The 17,940-nt window shown below is 36.5% G+C and overlaps 1 protein-coding gene and 1 long non-coding RNA gene across 2 annotated transcripts in view; one reads left to right on the top strand and one right to left on the bottom strand.

Annotated features, from left to right (window-relative positions):
- The first annotated feature begins 610 nt into the window (after positions 1-610).
- The window catches only part of LOC125491298, a 19,306-nt gene continuing 1,976 nt past the window's right edge, over positions 611-17,940 (top strand). Inside the window, exons 1-13 of the mRNA XM_048632891.1 lie at positions 611-787; positions 928-1,005; positions 1,469-1,574; positions 1,816-1,892; positions 2,142-2,214; positions 2,521-2,582; positions 3,874-3,969; positions 4,897-5,013; positions 5,948-6,009; positions 12,192-12,374; positions 12,633-12,699; positions 13,519-13,580; positions 17,580-17,758. Coding sequence (XP_048488848.1) covers positions 757-787; positions 928-1,005; positions 1,469-1,574; positions 1,816-1,892; positions 2,142-2,214; positions 2,521-2,582; positions 3,874-3,969; positions 4,897-5,013; positions 5,948-6,009; positions 12,192-12,374; positions 12,633-12,699; positions 13,519-13,580; positions 17,580-17,758 — 1,193 coding nt within the window. The 5' untranslated portion in view covers positions 611-756. The remainder of the gene's footprint in view (positions 788-927; positions 1,006-1,468; positions 1,575-1,815; positions 1,893-2,141; positions 2,215-2,520; positions 2,583-3,873; positions 3,970-4,896; positions 5,014-5,947; positions 6,010-12,191; positions 12,375-12,632; positions 12,700-13,518; positions 13,581-17,579; positions 17,759-17,940) is intronic.
- LOC125491151 lies at positions 14,861-15,877 on the bottom strand. Its single transcript, XR_007268155.1, has 3 exons — positions 15,659-15,877; positions 15,451-15,536; positions 14,861-15,092 (listed from the first exon to the last, which is right to left on the bottom strand). It is a non-coding gene; the product is annotated as an uncharacterized LOC125491151 (long non-coding RNA).

Raw genomic sequence — 17,940 nt, 5'->3', positions numbered from 1 at the left:
ATTATTTCCCAGATATATTTTATCTGACCATTGAAAATCAGCCCTAAGGCCGGTTTCTTTGTCCGTAGTTACCTCAACCTATTGCATTGGTCAAACCTACGTGTTGGTTTTTGAAAACACTTGTTCAAATAAAGTTACTAAAATTAATATTTTCATTACTCATGCTCTCAATGGGTGTAATTTTCCCGAAAACAGTCATGAAATGCTCTTTTCATGCCCGAGAAAAATTGCTTTATGCTACGTCCGTCCGCCCAGGCAGGAGGCTTGCTTAGCGCCTAGATTACTTAGCGAGTAGCTTAGTAAAAGAAACGTTCTCAAAGCTTTACGACCGGCCGAAACGAGCGCTTAGCGCCTGGATAGTCCTTAGCGTGTATCAGATCAGTGCGGCCGTTCAAATATAAGTAGGTATTCTAGAACGTTCGTTTTACTGAGCAACTCGCTTGGTGACTCGCTAAGCGCTAAGCAAGCTTCCTCCCTATGTGTAGAGAGCCTTACTGAATCTAAAATACGATGTCAGATTAGTTAACGGCACTATTTAAAAAGGTCATTGCTTTGAGAATCCAAAATAATGCTCATAGATTTCCGATAAAAAATAAATGATTGATAGCGATTGCGATTTATTTTGACACCTTTGACGTAATGATTTTAATATAGTGATTTATATATTAGGGTTTTTTAAATTTATTATACTATCGTTGTAGCGAAATTTGATGCAAGATCAAAGGCAGTTAATTTAAACGTAGGTAGGTAGTTATAATGGGCGATGAGGGTTCCAGATCGACAAAAGGTAAACAATAAGTATCAAGCATTTCCCTTAATAATTTAGTTGGCTACAGTCGGTAATAAAAAATAACATTAACATAACAAGGACTTAAATACTAAACATGATAGTTTGATATGTTATTCAAATGAAATGTTTAATTTTAGACAGGCGCCACAGGAGCTCCAGTAGTCTTCATACAGCGGACGGGCGACGGCGCTCTGAGCGAAAACTCAACTTCCGAGGTTTCATCATTACTCTAACCCTTGTACCTACTTATTCCTGAAACGAGAGTGACCTCATAACTCCATCATAATATTATGTACAGCCAAGCTAGGACTGCTGTCTACAAATCGTTAGTGGTTGGATGAGCAAGGCTGAGATGAGAATATTGCGGCGCTCGTTGGGACAGGCCTATGTCCGACATTGGAGGATTATCCCAATGTATTTCCGTAGGTAAAATAATCGAGATTGTTAGGGCGAACTCTCGAACGCGAAAAAAGCTGGTACAGAGTAGGAGTTCAGGAAACAGAAGGTAGCAAGTACCTATCTATAATTCTATACATAATGCACTCACGAGTAGGTACCTAATGAAAAAGTTCCAGTGACATTAGTTAGAACAGCAATGGGTTCATTGCTCGTGAGTGTAATAGTAGGTATGTATGTATACATATGTAGGTAGGTACTAAGAACTTACCTATATTCCAGAGGTCGATGATCATTTTGCGATTGCGGAAGCCCGATGTGACCACTTGCAACAAGAACTAGACTATGTGCGAACTTTGAAGCGAAGAAAAAAAATTAAACGACGGAGGTACGTCCTTCCTACCTATACCTAGGTATGCAACTACATATTTCTGTAAGTGCCTGCTTAATTGCTTAGGTACCTATCTCCAATAATAGTACCTACCTAACTATTTAGTAAGTTATATTCTTATTATTATTTGATCCTTTATTGCTATATCTATCAGGACAAGATTTGACTATGGAAATGTATTTTGTACCTTAGCATAAGACCTAAGTACCTACCTAATTATCCCCTTAATATCTTTTAGTTTGACAAAGTTCAGCGAGAGTGGGGCTGTAAGGGATACTTTACCTCTTATATCAATACACACGAAACCTAAGAAATGTTAGTATTTTATCTATGAGTGTTTAATTCATTAACTTTGCTTTAGCAATGGATCAACCCTGTCATTGTTTATCACACAAAATAAATTAAACCCCCCCCCCCCCCCCCAAAGAACACAATTTTGACTTTCATAGAATCAAAAACTGAATCATATTTGACCCCTTTACAATCTTTACATACTATTTACGAGTGATAATATAATTATGTAGTCCCCGTGTAAACTCCCTTTAATTATTATTATTTTATCAGTTTACGCTGGCCCGAACAAGACTACATGTGGGAAAGAACTACGATCTAAGAACGAATACGAGCAAGTCGAAGTGTGAGTCTCAAATTATTATAAGTACCTAAAGGTAGCTAGTTGTATAGATAACTAGCTGTTCCCGCGAGATTCGCTTCGCCTTAAAAAGTTTTCTTGTGAGAGCTGCGGGATAAAAAGTAGCCTATGTTCTTCCTTAGGGTCTAGACCATATGTATACCAAATTTCATTCAAATCCGTTCAGTAGTTTTGGCGTGAAAGAGTAACAGACAGACAGACATACACAGTTACTTTCGCATTTAGAATATTAGTTAGGATTAGGATTTAATTTGCAAGTTACTAATTAATACCTACACTTAATGTTTATAGGACTCCAAATGATAAACATAAATTCGAGAAGACAACCACCAGTAGAATGCCGAAACTAGCAGGTACGTTTATTTAAATGGTTATAATTTAGATGAAACGAAGTAAGTAGGTAGTTATATGTATAGCACAGGCAATGCCAAATAAAGATAGGGTTTTCACTAAAGGAGACTTTAATGAAAGCCCTATAATTATAATACGTGTGGGGACATCTCACACACGGCCATCCGACCCCAAGCTAGGCAGAGCCTGTGTTATGGGTATCGGACAGCTGATATATCTACACAAATACATAGATAGATAGATATTAAATATAAATATCAACACCCAAGACCCGAGTACAAATATCTGTCTTTAAACAAATATCTGCCCTGGCCGGGAATCGAACCCGGGACCTTCGGCATAGCAGTCAGGGCCACTAACCACTACGCCATTCAGTCGTTGGAATTAAATACAAAATGGATTAAGTTAACGAATTTCATATAAGTAATCATGTAGCAAATACTAAAATCGAACCTCGAGGTGTGAGTGAGTTCTTGTGACCTACAATAGATGAAATTTTCCTCAAAGTCGATACCTATTACATAGATATATAATTAAGGTACGCAATTTCATCTGAAATAAAAGAATTTATTTATTTAGTAACACTTTATTGTACACATAAAAGCAAAACGATATATACAGAACAGTTACAAATTAAAATAAAAAACATCGGACGTATACCAAGGCGGGCTTATTACCAAAAAGCACTGTAAAGAAAAATACCTAAAATCCCTTGATTATCAGTCAACTCAAAGTCTACTAACATCAACTAGTTAAAATTAATTATTAAATTCTCATTTTTATGTACGCATGCCTTAATCTTAATTTTAAATTATTAAGTACCCATAATATAGTACAAGTTTATATTACAATTTCATTATTATCAACTGTTATTGCTACTTTACTGAATGCACATTGTTTCATTATTTAAGTGTGAACATTCTGATAGATCATAACTGCATCATTGTTTATTTCTGAGAAAGTCACTGATGTCAATATTACAGGGTTTCCCTAGTTTAGCCATCAGAGGATTACCTATATAAATATGTGATTATAACTATAGACTATATAAATATGTGATTATCTAAAAACCTTATTGTTACAAGGAATATTTACATGATAAAATTAATTATTAAGTAAATTATTATACTCCTATAATACATATAAGTTCATTCTAGCAATTGTAACTAGTATTGTGGTACTTTTTGTGTAACATTTTTGAAATAAAGTTTATTATTTATTATTATTATTAGTAAAGTAATTCTAATTTCTTTATCTGCGTTATATTAAAACCATTATTATGTTGTTATTCAGATGCCGGTAATCAGGTTTCTGAAAGACAATACGAGTATATCAAAACAACCGAAAACAACATAGGTGATGGCAAAATAGCTTACAAACAAAATAGCGGTAAGTAATGAAATTATTTATTTTTCCTTTAAAAATTTGTATCCGACTTAAGATTAAATATTCTTTATTTGTACACAAAAATATGGACAACATTACAAAACTTAATCTAACACATATGTACAAATGGCGGTCTTATTGCTTACAGCGATTTCTTCCAGACAACCTTTGGGTGGAAGGATATTTAGATGTAAAGGGTAAAGTGTACCAGGAATAAAGAATATACCATAAATATTTAATATACCAATTCATTGAATACATACCTACTACCTACAATATATTTACATACATACATTATATACCTACCTAGCATCATATAATATATAAAAATATTAAAATATATATTAATATATAATACAATACATACCACGTTACTTATATATAATAATAAGCATACTAAAGATATAAAAGCATACTTAAGTTTTTCTTTGCCTACATAGGGTGTAAAAGTGATGCTCCCGACTTTACAACTGGACAGCTTTCTCAAATATATAGTTACAAACACTCGCAAGTAAACTTTTTCTCATACAATGTTAATACGGCATGCCAAACGTGAATTATGGCAATTAACCCTTTAGACTTGGAGCAGTCTCATAACTCATAATATCATGCTCTGTAATATCGAGGGCTGTGTGTGTGTTGTTGTATGTTCATATGGTAAACTTTCCGGCGAGCAATATTATCTAAAAACCAAGATAAGTATTTAGATTAGTTGTTAAACTGTCTAAAGTCCGTTTGTTAATCTCAGATACTAAACTGACATATTCTGAACGGTTCATCAATAGTCGAATGTCCCGCAATTAAGTGACGTATTGACTAATTGGCGGGACAATCGACTGTTGATGAACCGTTCAGAATCTGTCAATTACTTATCTGAGACAAAAAACAGACTGTAGTACCTAACCTAAGACTTTTTTATGAATTATTCAGGTGCATCAGTCACTGCCGTCAACAAACACCGCCAAGCGCGTGAAGCGTCAATAGTTGAGCTCTTTAGCAGCAGCAACGGCCGGTCCAAGACTCCGTCGCCTAGGCGGAACACTGCTGGTACGAGTATAAAAGTCACCGCACATATAAGCGTAACTTAAACGGATCGCCCGTTAGCTACTTTCAAATTTCATTAGCGGCGGCATGCAAAATAAAAAAGTATGAGGGTAGGTACCCTCAGTCCCCCCTCCCGCGTCAGAGGGTCTCAAACTCGACTACAAGTGCTCCGCGCTTTTTAATTAGTTGTGAAAATGGACCCAGAGGCGCTTACAATTGAGAGCTTGCGTGCCAAAGTCAAAGCCCTTGAAGAGACAGTCCGTGACCAAAAAGAGATTATTACCAATCTTAGCAATAATAACATCGCGCAGCCAATTAGCCATCATCGTCTAGGTACCCACATTATCTACATCTATTGCACCAACGGTCGATCCCACTCCGCTGGGGCTGCAGGGCCCCGTCCGCCAGGCGCGATTAAAGGTGAAGGAATCGTCGAGCGCTAAATAAATGTGTAATCAATCGAATCGACCCTAACTCCTGCGCCGGCGGCGGCCGCGACCCGCCGTCACTCGTGCCGCCGCGGCGAGCCCCGCCTCCAGATCTAGAAAGCAGAAACGTGAAATTAGAATCATATCAGGCGTATCTTGGGAAGGGAAGGGCAAGGGAACTCTTCAAAAAGCACAGCATATTAACTCTCCCATCGCTTTACATAGCTATTAGAAATAGTATTTCGCTGTTTCTAATACCTATGTAAAGCGATATGCGACGCGAGGCGCAACCAGTCCCTATTCAAAGCAAAAAAAACGATGATGATGTGACTCGCCACTCGCCACTGTACTCGTTAGGTGTAATCGACCCATTAGGTGTAATCTCTACTCGACTCGACCCGATTTATCTCCTAATACCTACCTACGTAGATTATACACCTCCATGATACTACCTACAGTTTTCGGTCAGTAGGTAGGTAGATATTTGATTATGTGTTGTATCATTTCAGCGATCGAGAGTGACCAATCCCACGAAGCAGGCGCCGGCGCCGCTGACTCGGATTCAAACCAGGTATGAAAGTTATTTTATTTGTCTAACTAACATTAAAAAAAACGTACTTTCTGGAAACGCTTATTTTATTGATTGATTGATTTGATTTTTAGAATTCTTTATTAAATAAATATAAATACAGTTAACAAAAAAAATTGAAATACAAATTGAGTCGACACACAGCTTCAAAAAGATTGTTTTTACCAGGCTAGGCACCTACAAAAAACTTATAACATGACCTAACAACTTAAATAAAAATAAATGTTTTAACTTACATACTTAGCGGTTTCACTGTTTATTAATATTTATTACACATGTACTATTAGTTTTTTAGTTACATTTTAAGGCATTAAAAAGAAAAGAGAAGAGAAGTTTTATTTAAACTTATTAAAGTTATGTTACATTGTAACTTAGGGTACTTGCACAAAATACCAAACTGCGATCGTGAATCGTAACGGTATAGTCATGTCACGATTCTACTAATTCTTATGAATGATTATTTTATTAAACTATTTCCATTAGTAGCAATATATAGCACGATTCATAGCTTGGTACTGGCGCGGTGGCGTAGCATCGCCTCCGTAGTAATGAGAATGGTCAATATGGTCATGAGACTGAATTCTTTTTAGAACCACCATATAAATGACATTCATATTGATTCATTTAAACAATAAATGTCTGTGCGCAATAAACTTATACTCAGTAAGTACATTGAATAAAGTAAAATAAAATCCCACCAAAAACATTAAATGTAAAAAAGTGTCTTGATTCAGTCATTCCATCGTAAAAAAGTTATGAGATCTCATAGAAGCCAAGTCTTATTCAAATTATTTCGTAGTTATAAATCAACATTTAGTAATTTTATCTACTTATAGTTTTCTTTATATTATTTATAATAACAGTGACTTGGCAATGAGCACAAACTAAATGCTGCTTGCTGCCTGGAATTATGTGCAAATGTTACTGAAGAGACCTGTGATCAGATTATTTATCTGTTATGTTTATCATGCTGGTCACTACTAAAAAATGTTGATCTATAACTAATTTACATTTAATGTTTTTAGTGGCATCTCATTTATTTTTTGTAAGTATTGAAAGTACTACTTAAAAACTGCACTCTGTAACGAAACCATACTGCGTCAGCGCCATTTAGTTTTAGGTTTTTTAATGTAATTAATGTAAGTATTATATTTATGTATTAGGGTGGATTTCAACAAGTCCTAAAAAATCTTCATTTCCGTGGACTTTTTTATCTTAAGGTTTTTTATATTAGAAAAACGCTTTTATTAAAGTTTTTGTTAATGTTAGTGTTCTTACTAAATGGGTAGCAGATAAGTTAAAAACTGAATGACATACTGATGGTTAAAAATTTCGTGCCACGGCGATGAAACATGCGTTCACGGCAATGAAACAAGCGTCCATGGCAATGAAACAAAGGCCCACGGCAATGAAACAAACTTCCACGGCAATGAAAGAACTGTATACAATGGAAATGAAAGAATCAATCCACTGCAATTTTTTCAAAAGACTGTGTGGGAAACGAAAACTTAGACAGGTATGTATCGCAGAAATATTTGGATAGATATTGGAACGAAAGAAAGAACGACAGTATGTATAAAAAAATAAGAATATAGTATGGAATTCTCTAAGTAGTGTATTGTGGGGTCCGTATTGCGACGTATAAAACAAAATGTTTCATTTCACACTAATATCTTTCAAAACATATGATAAACCTTACCTACAACATCTATATTTTCATAAGGTATAATATCCAATTCGTATACTGTTCATTTTATGTAAAATTCATAAAATATACTATAATATTATGACATAATCTGTGCTGAATTACACAACACCGGCAAAAAACCTAGCACCAAAATATAAAGAAAAAAAAAAAAACACGCACTCACGCCTTGTACTAATGTACTCCCTTGCGGGGTAGACAGAGGTGCATTGCTGCACCCACTTTTCGCCAGAGTGTATGTTAGTCTCAATGTAATAGGGGGCGGGCCTATTGCCATTTTACGGGCACATCCAAGACCTGAGAACAAATATCTGCCCCAGCCGGGAATCGAACCCGGGACCATCGGCTCAGTAGTCAGGGTCACTAACCACTACGCCACGCAAAATATAAAGATAGGTGCCGGTTAGGTGCACATGTTGGTCAGCTAAGCGTCTCCCTACATAGCGCCAATAATAATAACGCAGTCAAAACTCCTTGCACCAAAACCTAAACATAGAGCGTCTCCCCATGTAGCCCCGCTTCGCTTTTGATGAACATGTGCACTTAACCGCTCCTCCTCGCTTTTCTCGTCATCGCACCTATCTTTACGTTGTGGTGCTAGAGGTTTTGATGGTGTGGTGTAATTTTACAGATTATGTGATATGATAGAATATTTTATGAACTTTATGCTAAATCATAGTCTATTTTAATTGGTATAATAATATGAAATGTACATGTTATCATCATCAGCCTATAATCATCCAATGCTGGACATAGGCCTCTCCCAAGGAGCGCCACAACACTCGGTCCTCGGTCTTCCGAATCCAGCCACTACCGGCTACCTGCCTAAGCTTGCATATTTTGACAGCTATGTTGGTAACCTTAGTCCTCTGACGTATAACCTCTTTTCTGATACCATCCATTAGAGAAACCCCAAGCATAGCTCTCTCCATAGCACGCTGAGTGACTTTAAATCGGTGGACCAGTCCCACCATCAGTGTCCACGTATATGCACCATATGTCATAACTGGCAGGGCGCAATGGTTGAAGACTGTTGGATGCGCCTTTCAGCCTTCTTGTCGAAGTTGCTTCTGCCTAGCCGAATAGTCTGCCTCAGGTAGTCATATTATTGCACAACTTCGATAGTTGTCTCACGAACGATCACTGGCTCCGGTTTTATGTGAACATTCTACATGACTTTTGTCTTGCCCAAGTTCATACGGAGGCCTACACGGTGCAAGCAGCATTAAGGCCACTTATCATCCAGCTGAGTTCCTGCAGAGATGTTTGTTCTATTATATTCTATTCTACTATCTGTGGGAGGTGTAAGTACCTGCACCTGGCTCTCTCGAATGGGACCTTTGTGCAATGTGCATATCCCCAAGGTCTAAGCTGCCTTTCTAAGCTTGGACTATTTCCCACCACGCTGGTCCACAGTGGGTTGGTGGGTTCACATATTATCTAGATGTGCTAAATCTATAGGTAGATATGCAGGATTCTTCACGATGTTTTCCTTCACCGTAAGAGTGATGGTATACATTGTATTTAAATTCAAAGGAACACATTGGTACATGTCAGTGCCGGAATTCGCACCCGCATCATTGGCGTGGGAAGCGGGCGCTTATCCGACTGAGCTACCACCGATCTTATTTATACATAACGTTACACATTATAATTATGTTGTGATTGTTATTATTAATGTTATATTATATATTTCGTTTTTATACATCGCGATACGCCGGGTGCGTATCGCGATGTATAAACGCACTGCAAAAAGAAATAATTTGACTAGTCCTGTAGGTCATGTCAGTGATCGGTATTACCTGTATTACAGATAAAAAATGGTAAATAAATGTTACTTTGCCTAATCATACATGCCACGGCGATGAAAACATAAGTCACGGAAATGAATAACCTGGCCACGGAAATGAATAACCTAACCACGGCAATGAATACAAATTATTTAACAAGACATGGCAATGAAATTTATTTCATTGCCGTGGCTTTTTTTTCATTGCCATAGCAAATATTGGCCACGGAAGCCACGGAAATGAAAGCATGGCGATGAAAACCAAGGCATTAAATATAAATAACTAAAAAAGTATTAATTATTCGAATAAATAAACACTTTATAAGGTAAATATTTTCAAAAAGCTTTCTTTTGAATGCTTATTCTAGAAGACAAACTTAATTTTATAGAAGTTATATCTATCCACGGCAATGAAAGAAAAATTGTCCAGTCCCCAAAAATTTTACTGATTTTCACTATAGCGTGAAAACGCGGGCACCGATGAACCTCCTGCCACGTCTAGCAGTTAGGCGACACTTGTAAGAAACGATTAGCGCACTCAGAGGGGCACCCAAGTTCATAGGTAAAACAATATCCTTGATCATGTTTAGGACATGGCGATGAACAGAAGTTCTGGGACACATGAATTTTCACTTACCGTTCGTTATATTCTTTATATATTTCAATAAATGAATTCCGTGACAATACTTTAACTATTAATGTATCAAATGAAACTAAGTTTAACTATCAATACTCAATATTTTTTCATCAATGAAGAATAATACAATACGTGGGGACAGACACGGCAATGAAAGATTTGGAGGTTTAATATTTTATTTAAAAATATCCATTGATTCTATTAATACAATATTTAGTGCTACACATAGATAACTATTTCACTTAACCGGAAAAAAATATTAGAAAATTATAACTTGGTTTTTTAGTACCGATTTCATTGATGCCACGCAATTTTTGGCCGCGGGAAATTCACCCATTAGGTAGGTAATTTGTTAAGTATGTTCAGTTATCAAGTAGTATTAATGTAATAACATAGATGTCACTATCCCGCAAACTACATCGCGGTATTAAGTTCTCTTATATGTCAATGACCCTTTGAAATATACAATAAACGTTGCTTCTACTACCAGCGATCCGATCATAAGGCTACCAAGCCTTTTCAAAGTAATTATGGTCTGTATTGGCTGATGATGATGACGATATATTATTATTGATTATTATTATGTATTACATTTATATTATACTGTTATTTTCTATTCTATGTATGTATTCATCGAATTGCATACATAAACACCGAACAAAGTTAACAATGCAGTAGAAATCCATACACAATGTTCGTACACAAATAAATGATTCTATTTCTATTTACCAAACCGCAATTATAAAATAGTTTTCTATGGTATATTATTTTTTATGTTTTTATAATTTTTCGTTTATATGTGGCTAATGAGCTATCTTGGTGCAAAATTTGAAGTTTCTATGTCTGCTAGAAGTACTTACCTTAAAATTTTTAATGATCATCAGTCAGTGAGTGACAAAATGGTGTACAGTGAAACTATAAAGTCCTGAAATTAAATGAGGGCGCAGCTATCTTTCATGTAGCAACCCTATATAGCGAAACAAAACTGACTTTGATACTTGAAATTTTGCCTGTGACTACCTACCCTATTTCTGTATTTAAAAACAACTTACCATCCACAAAAAAGCTCATTATTCAAGCTAGACCAGTAGAAATATTCCATTATAGAGCCCTCTTTTGCAATATGCCAGACGGTACTGTCCTGTCCGATACTCCTATAAAATAAAATAAAAAATGCTTATTTGAAACTTCACTTAAGTTATGAAAAACTGAGTTACAGAATGAGAATTTAGTAAGTAAACAAAAAATATAACTTCAAGTATCAAAATTTTATGGTTTGACTCAACTTAAACCAGCTCAAACCTACAACCAGCGGTATGTAAACAATGTTCGACTTGGGCTCTATACCTAGGTTTATCGATAAATGAAGCGTTAGTACTGATAAAAAATGATTTATTACAATTTGTACAATGTTACATACGCCTCATAGACGCTGTACGAGCGTAAACATCCTCCAAATTCGACTAAATGTGTCCAGCTTTATGTTCCGCTAAACATTGTATATATACTCGATAAATAACTTCCCTAGCTTGACTACGAATATTTTTCTTCTTCTTCCTAGTTAAAAAAAAGCGTAAATAGTTGTTTTTATCTAGATTATCCTAATAATTAATAAGAAAATTGAAAAAACAGAAAACCGCCAACTGCCATAAACAATTGTTATGACTTTTATGTTTCTTTTCTAATGGTGCCAGGCTCCTGAAAATTTTAGTTCCTCAAACATTAATTTCATGAATTAATAGTTTCACTGTAAGTAACTTTGATCGACCGTAACTCCTAAACGATTAATTCAATGGGCATGTAATTTCGAACTCAAGCTTGCTATAATGCCTACTATTATTAACGTTAAACATAAACACACACGTTCACATCGAAAATATAGGGGGGGGGCGAAACAGCCGCGAATCGCTTCGAGAAAAGATGGTACGGCCGTGCTTGCTCGAGACTTGGCTGGGGCACTGTCGTGGCCCCAGATGATCAAAATAAATATAAGCAACACTTAGCAAATCTATAATTTTATTTCAATCTCCCAGCCAGAGAGGCCGCCCCGCCGTCGAGTCCAGTCCAGCCACAGCTATGAGCGGCCGACGGTGTCCTCTCAGCTGAAGCAGGCCGCAGTTCATTACTACCAGCCCTACAGCGCCCAGGGCAACATCCCCTTCGTGGCCAGCAAGAGCTGCACGCCCTCGCATAACATCGGGGTTAACTTGCAGCAGGTGACTTGCACTTTCTATGATCGGATTTACTATAAACAGTTACGATACTCAGTTCAAGATATCTTTCCCAAACATGGTCCTTCGAGCCGGATAATTTTGAACGCTTATTAGCTGATATCTTGGACGCAGGATTTGATAGTGCTGAATAGATTTGAAGATGAAAGTTTGGAAAGTGAATTCTGACAAATAAGTAAAAACTGTTTATTGTATCACACACATAATTAAAATAATTTGCCTTTCACATTATTTTTCATGCAGGTTTTAAATGGCGTCAAAACCAAACAGCCGATTGGTGGGATTCCACTCACCATTGCTCACCACATGGGTAAGTTGATTTACTGCACATAATTAATAAGTACCTAATTAGGTAGCTACGGTACACGGTATAGACCACACTGGATAAACGTCAAGAAAGGTGGTGTGCTAATCGTTTTTTTAAGAAAGTGCAAATTCCTACGTTTAACTTTTTATGAGGAAACACACACAGCTTTATAATATTTCACTTATAAACTTACATTAAGTTCATACACAAGCCAATGAAGTTTCACAAAGAATTTAAACCTTAAAACAAAACATCACTAACTTGTAGGTACATTATACTAATAATCTAAAATTGTATGCCTAAAGGTGTCTTGTACTTAATCAGTTTTTAAGTTACTCATTATTTATTTCTTATAACTCAACGGTTTTTCATGAAATAGTTCAACTTGCTTATGAAATTTATTATAATTCTCGCAAGCTCGTATAACAAAGTGATTTTTTGTATAATTTCTACCACAGTTCTGTATCACAAAAGCCTTTTGATGGCGGGAATTGTACTTACAATATAAAGATATTCTAATAAGTAGGTATATATGGACTATTGGTTGATAATCTTGTAAAGAAACATATATTATTATCTCATCATATATTATTATCATTATAACAGTGTATGTATCACTTTCACTATACATCCTACACTTACGTTGATGTTAATTTATTTATAAAGTATACAGGGTGTTGCAAAAATGGTATACTAAGCCGAAACCTACATGTGCAGCATGGTATATTTAGGCCCGAAAATAAAATCAGAATTTCAAAATTCGCGAAAAAAATACCCTTTTTGCAACACCCTGTAGAGTAGTTTCCCTAACAATAATTTAGTAATTCTTTTTTTTTTCAGGTCTTTGCCATTTACCTGCTACTCAAAATGGGGCAGAACCAATGGTATGTACCTATTTACCATTCATATCTAATAATAATTTATTCAAAATATTCTTTTATTAACATCTAAGGTAAGGTGGGGTAAGACAAACATAGTTTATATACACAATATACAATATAATATGCTTCCAAGACAAAGGCCAGGGCACTATCCTCACACTTTTAGGGCCTTGCCACAAAAACTTAGACAGTATTTAACAGGTGTTTAGCGCTGTCAATCGCCTACAAAATCTGTCAAATTTCATTTTAAACACTTTTTAAACAGTGTTTAACGTTTTTTGTGGTAGCACAGTTAGACTTTTCACGTGCCTTTGATACCATTAGCCCTCCCTCGCCTCCTGGCTAAACTGACCTACTATGGATTTGAAGCCGACACTGTGAGATGGTTCTACAGCTTAATCAACGAACTAAAATTGTAAAGCTCACTAATATTAATGGTGAAACGCAAATCTCATCACCTAGTCCAGTGACGAGAGGAGTCCCGCGAGGTTCAATCCTTGGTGCTCTTTTATTTATTTTGTACGCTAGAGATATAGTAGACTGCATAAAAAATTTAAAATATCATATCTACGCTGACGCCCTACAAATTTACCTTTCATGCGTCCCAGATGGCACTGAAGAAACAGTAAGACTAATAAATGAGAATCTAAATCAAATAGTGGCTTGGTCTAAAAGTAATTCTCTCCTACTGAACGTCGGGTTCAGTAAGTCAAAGTTTCTTATAATAGGCACAAAACAACAGGTACACAAAATAATATCCCAATACCCAGATATTAAGGTGGCTGGGGAATCTATTCAATTAGTAGAGGCTAAAAATCTCGGCATAAATTTTGACTCTAACCTACGCTTCGAGAAACATTTTAAATTTAGTATCAAGCTGTTTTTATAGATTAAAAATGTTAGTAGTTTGTATAATTATAATTTTTTATTTGAGACTTTTTAGTTGTTTTTATTTTATGAAATTTTACGTCAGTAGTCCGGTTTTAGTACATGAACATTTTTTATATCAATAATTTTAGTGTTGTTATTTAAATACCTACAATTTGCATATTTTTGTAATGTGCAAATCAAGCCCTTTCATTTGATACCCCACACGGCATAGTTGGAAAAATATCATTTTTTCGATCATCACGTTATGTCCTCTAGAGGGCGCTATGTAGATTTTAATGTAACGTCACATAGCCTATAACCATTGCGCTATTAATACGCTTCTAACGATACCTCATACATCAAAATCTATCAAGCCGTTTAGGTTACAGGAGGGAACAAAGAAACAGACAAATATAAATACATACATACAATCGAAAAATATTCCTCTACTCCTTCGGCAGTCGGGTAAAAAGGCTGCCTGAATATTTATAAGTATAACAAATTACGGTGGTCACGTGACTTTAACTCTTACCGCACTAGGGCGTCCTCGTACTTGCTCCTGACTCCACAACACAAGTCTGCAGCATTCGTTCTCCTTCAACTCCACTCATTGTTGGAACACAATTAGACCCAAGTCTGCGCGACCTGAAAACCGTGCAATCATTTAAGACTAAGCTCAAAATATCATAGCTAGAAAAACAAATGTCTGATAGATAACTATCGTCCGAGTTTGTCATGCCATATAAAAATAATGACATATTTAAATATCAATATATATTTTTTCTTAATTATAGTTTTTTATGTCTCTTGGTACATGCCGTGTTGTTTAGTTTTATTATATATCATACAGCAGGTATGTATAGGTATTATACACTAGCCCGCACTAGGCCACCGTGGTGGACTAGGCCTAAACCCTTCCTTCATTGGAAGGAGACCCGTACCCCAGCAGTGGGGACGTGATGAGTTGTGATGATATACAGTCAAAGTAGGTATTTCTACTTACAATAGTGTTCTTCGCGACGTGCAGACAGACTTTTCAAATAACATCCCTCCATGTTTGTGTAATTCATTCAATTCGCAGCACAAATTCTGGAATAAATATACACAAGGTCAAAAAGAATAAAACCACCGTGTTGAAATAAATTCCATGAAGGTACTAGATATTCAAATAACATGTATTTAAGTATTATGAAATACAATATATTACTTACCTCATACACATAACTTATTATCATTTATTAATCAACATTTCACATTTTTCACATCGTATGTTTATTCAATCTGTAATTTAGCACGTAGTGAGTGTGCAGCGCGGCAGCGTCGCGTGATCTAAACCTGAAAGAAGCGTGCCCGGGGAGAGGGAACTGAAAACACGAACCGGTTTGGACTGGAAAGTACCTGCCAACCTCGGGTTCACAATGGCTGCTGTGGTGTACGCTCACTATCAGAACATGTATTCACACACATACATATACACTGCCGGGCAATGAAATAGTTCCACTGATATAACACCAAATTACTCCTAAACGGAAAATGCTAGCTTAATGACGCCTTCTGCAATATTGGAGAATATTTAATAGCGCATCAGAATATTTCCATGTGAAACTTTAATATTGTAATAAAAATTTAAATTACTTAAATGTTTAAAAAAAATGGGGCATTTGGCAAATACTTACCTAAAAAACAAAATCTCTAATTATGCGTTTATTTAGGTGTAAACATGGTATTTTGATAAACTCAGTACTTGGTGTTTCCTCCATGTGCTCTCAATACAGCTTCTACGCGATTGCCGATTGGGCATGCTGAATACCAGATGCTTCAGCATATGCTGAGGAATTTTCTCCCATTCTTTGATGAGCGCGTCTTTCAAGCCACGAAGTGCAATTGGAGGTGGAACTCGGTCTCTCAAAGGTCTGCAAAGCTTGTCCCAAGCATGCTCAATGGGATTCAAATCGCGGCTCCTTGCTGGCCACTCCATTTTGTGGATTCCTACGTCATGAAGATACTCATTTACAACTTGCATTCTCGCCCATATTGGCCAAAAACGACTACACAACTTACAGTTAAATGACTAATAACACTGAATTAAGATTTCTTTACACTTCTACACCCGAATTATGATTTTTACGCAAGTATACTAGAATCAGATTTATCTGGGGGCACGGCAGTGCCCCCACCAAGTCGAGCAAAAAAGCGGCACGGCCGTACCATCCTTTTCTCGAAGCAATTCAGGCCATTTTCGACCCCCTGTAACTTCGTTGTGAATAAAACTAGAAGACTGAATTTTCACTAACCATGCAGGCATTGTAAAGACACGGTATATTTCAAATTTCATTCAATTTGAAACAGTAGTTTAAGAATTATTAACGGGTCAAAGTTTCTTAATTTTGTCACTGACTCACTCACTCACCGATCATAAAAATTCTAAGGCACTTCTAGCAGACCTAGAAGCTTCAAATTTGGAATATAAGTAGTGTTTGGTGTATGAATCAAGGGAAAACTAAAATATTTGACCACCAACTCGAGTAATTTTTTTAAATTTTGGTCTAGTTTTCTAGATAGGTACATAACTAACGGCAGTGCCCCCACCAAGTAAATATAGGCGCACGGTAGTGCCCCTGCCAAATCGAGCAAAAATTCCCGTCATGCAAATTAAATCCGCAAAGGATGGATTACCTACCTATCGGACAAAGCACATCAGGCTACCAGTGCTACCACTTATAGTATAATTTTCTTAATGTAGGTACAATGAACTTTGTGTATTGGAAACTAAGGTTGAAATTTAATAAGGGAAATTTGATGCAGAACGAAGTATCAAAGGTACGTTTATTCATTACGTACATTACGTAGCCAAAAATAAAGATTCTTGATTCTTATCTCAAGTTTGCGATTTATGTAGTTAGGTACCTACCAAACTAAGTTAACGCACACCTACGTACCTAGAAGGTACCGAAAAGAAAAAAAAGTAGAACTGTCTACAAAATACAAAAAGAAATGAGATCCCATCAAAAACAATAATATATTGACTTGGTCATTGCACTAAATAATTTAATTAACACGTGTTTCCATGCGATGGGTTATAATTTCGTGATATGATTTTACGTTTACGTCTTCCCCTAACGGCATCGGCAGAGGGAGTCGCTGTCGCCGCCCCGCATGAACGCGCTGTCGGTGGGCGGGCGCGTGCAGCCGCTCTCCCGCAGCGTCTCCTACCGGCGGCTGCTGCAGCGCTGCAGCCAGGGCCAGGGCGTCGTACCCCGGTTCCTGAAGGCCGTGAACCGGCCGCATGCGTTTTACACGCCCGTGTACAAGTAAGTTGATGCTAGTAGCTGTATGTCTACATTTCAAACGTCATCTGTTTGGTTTTGAATGTATTGCCGGCCGAATGTATAATTTGTATTATTGTAGATAAATCTTTCACTGGAGATAAGATTTATCGATTTGTTAGAAGAAGAAGCGCGGAGGGCGTTTTACCATTGTATGCAGGAATTAT

The sequence above is a fragment of the Plutella xylostella genome, chromosome Z (genome assembly GCF_932276165.1).
Source record: "Plutella xylostella chromosome Z, ilPluXylo3.1, whole genome shotgun sequence".
Lineage (NCBI taxonomy): Eukaryota > Metazoa > Arthropoda > Insecta > Lepidoptera > Plutellidae > Plutella > Plutella xylostella.
The sequence above is the reverse complement of the archived record's forward strand: the minus strand, read 5'-3'. Positions and strand labels throughout refer to the sequence as shown.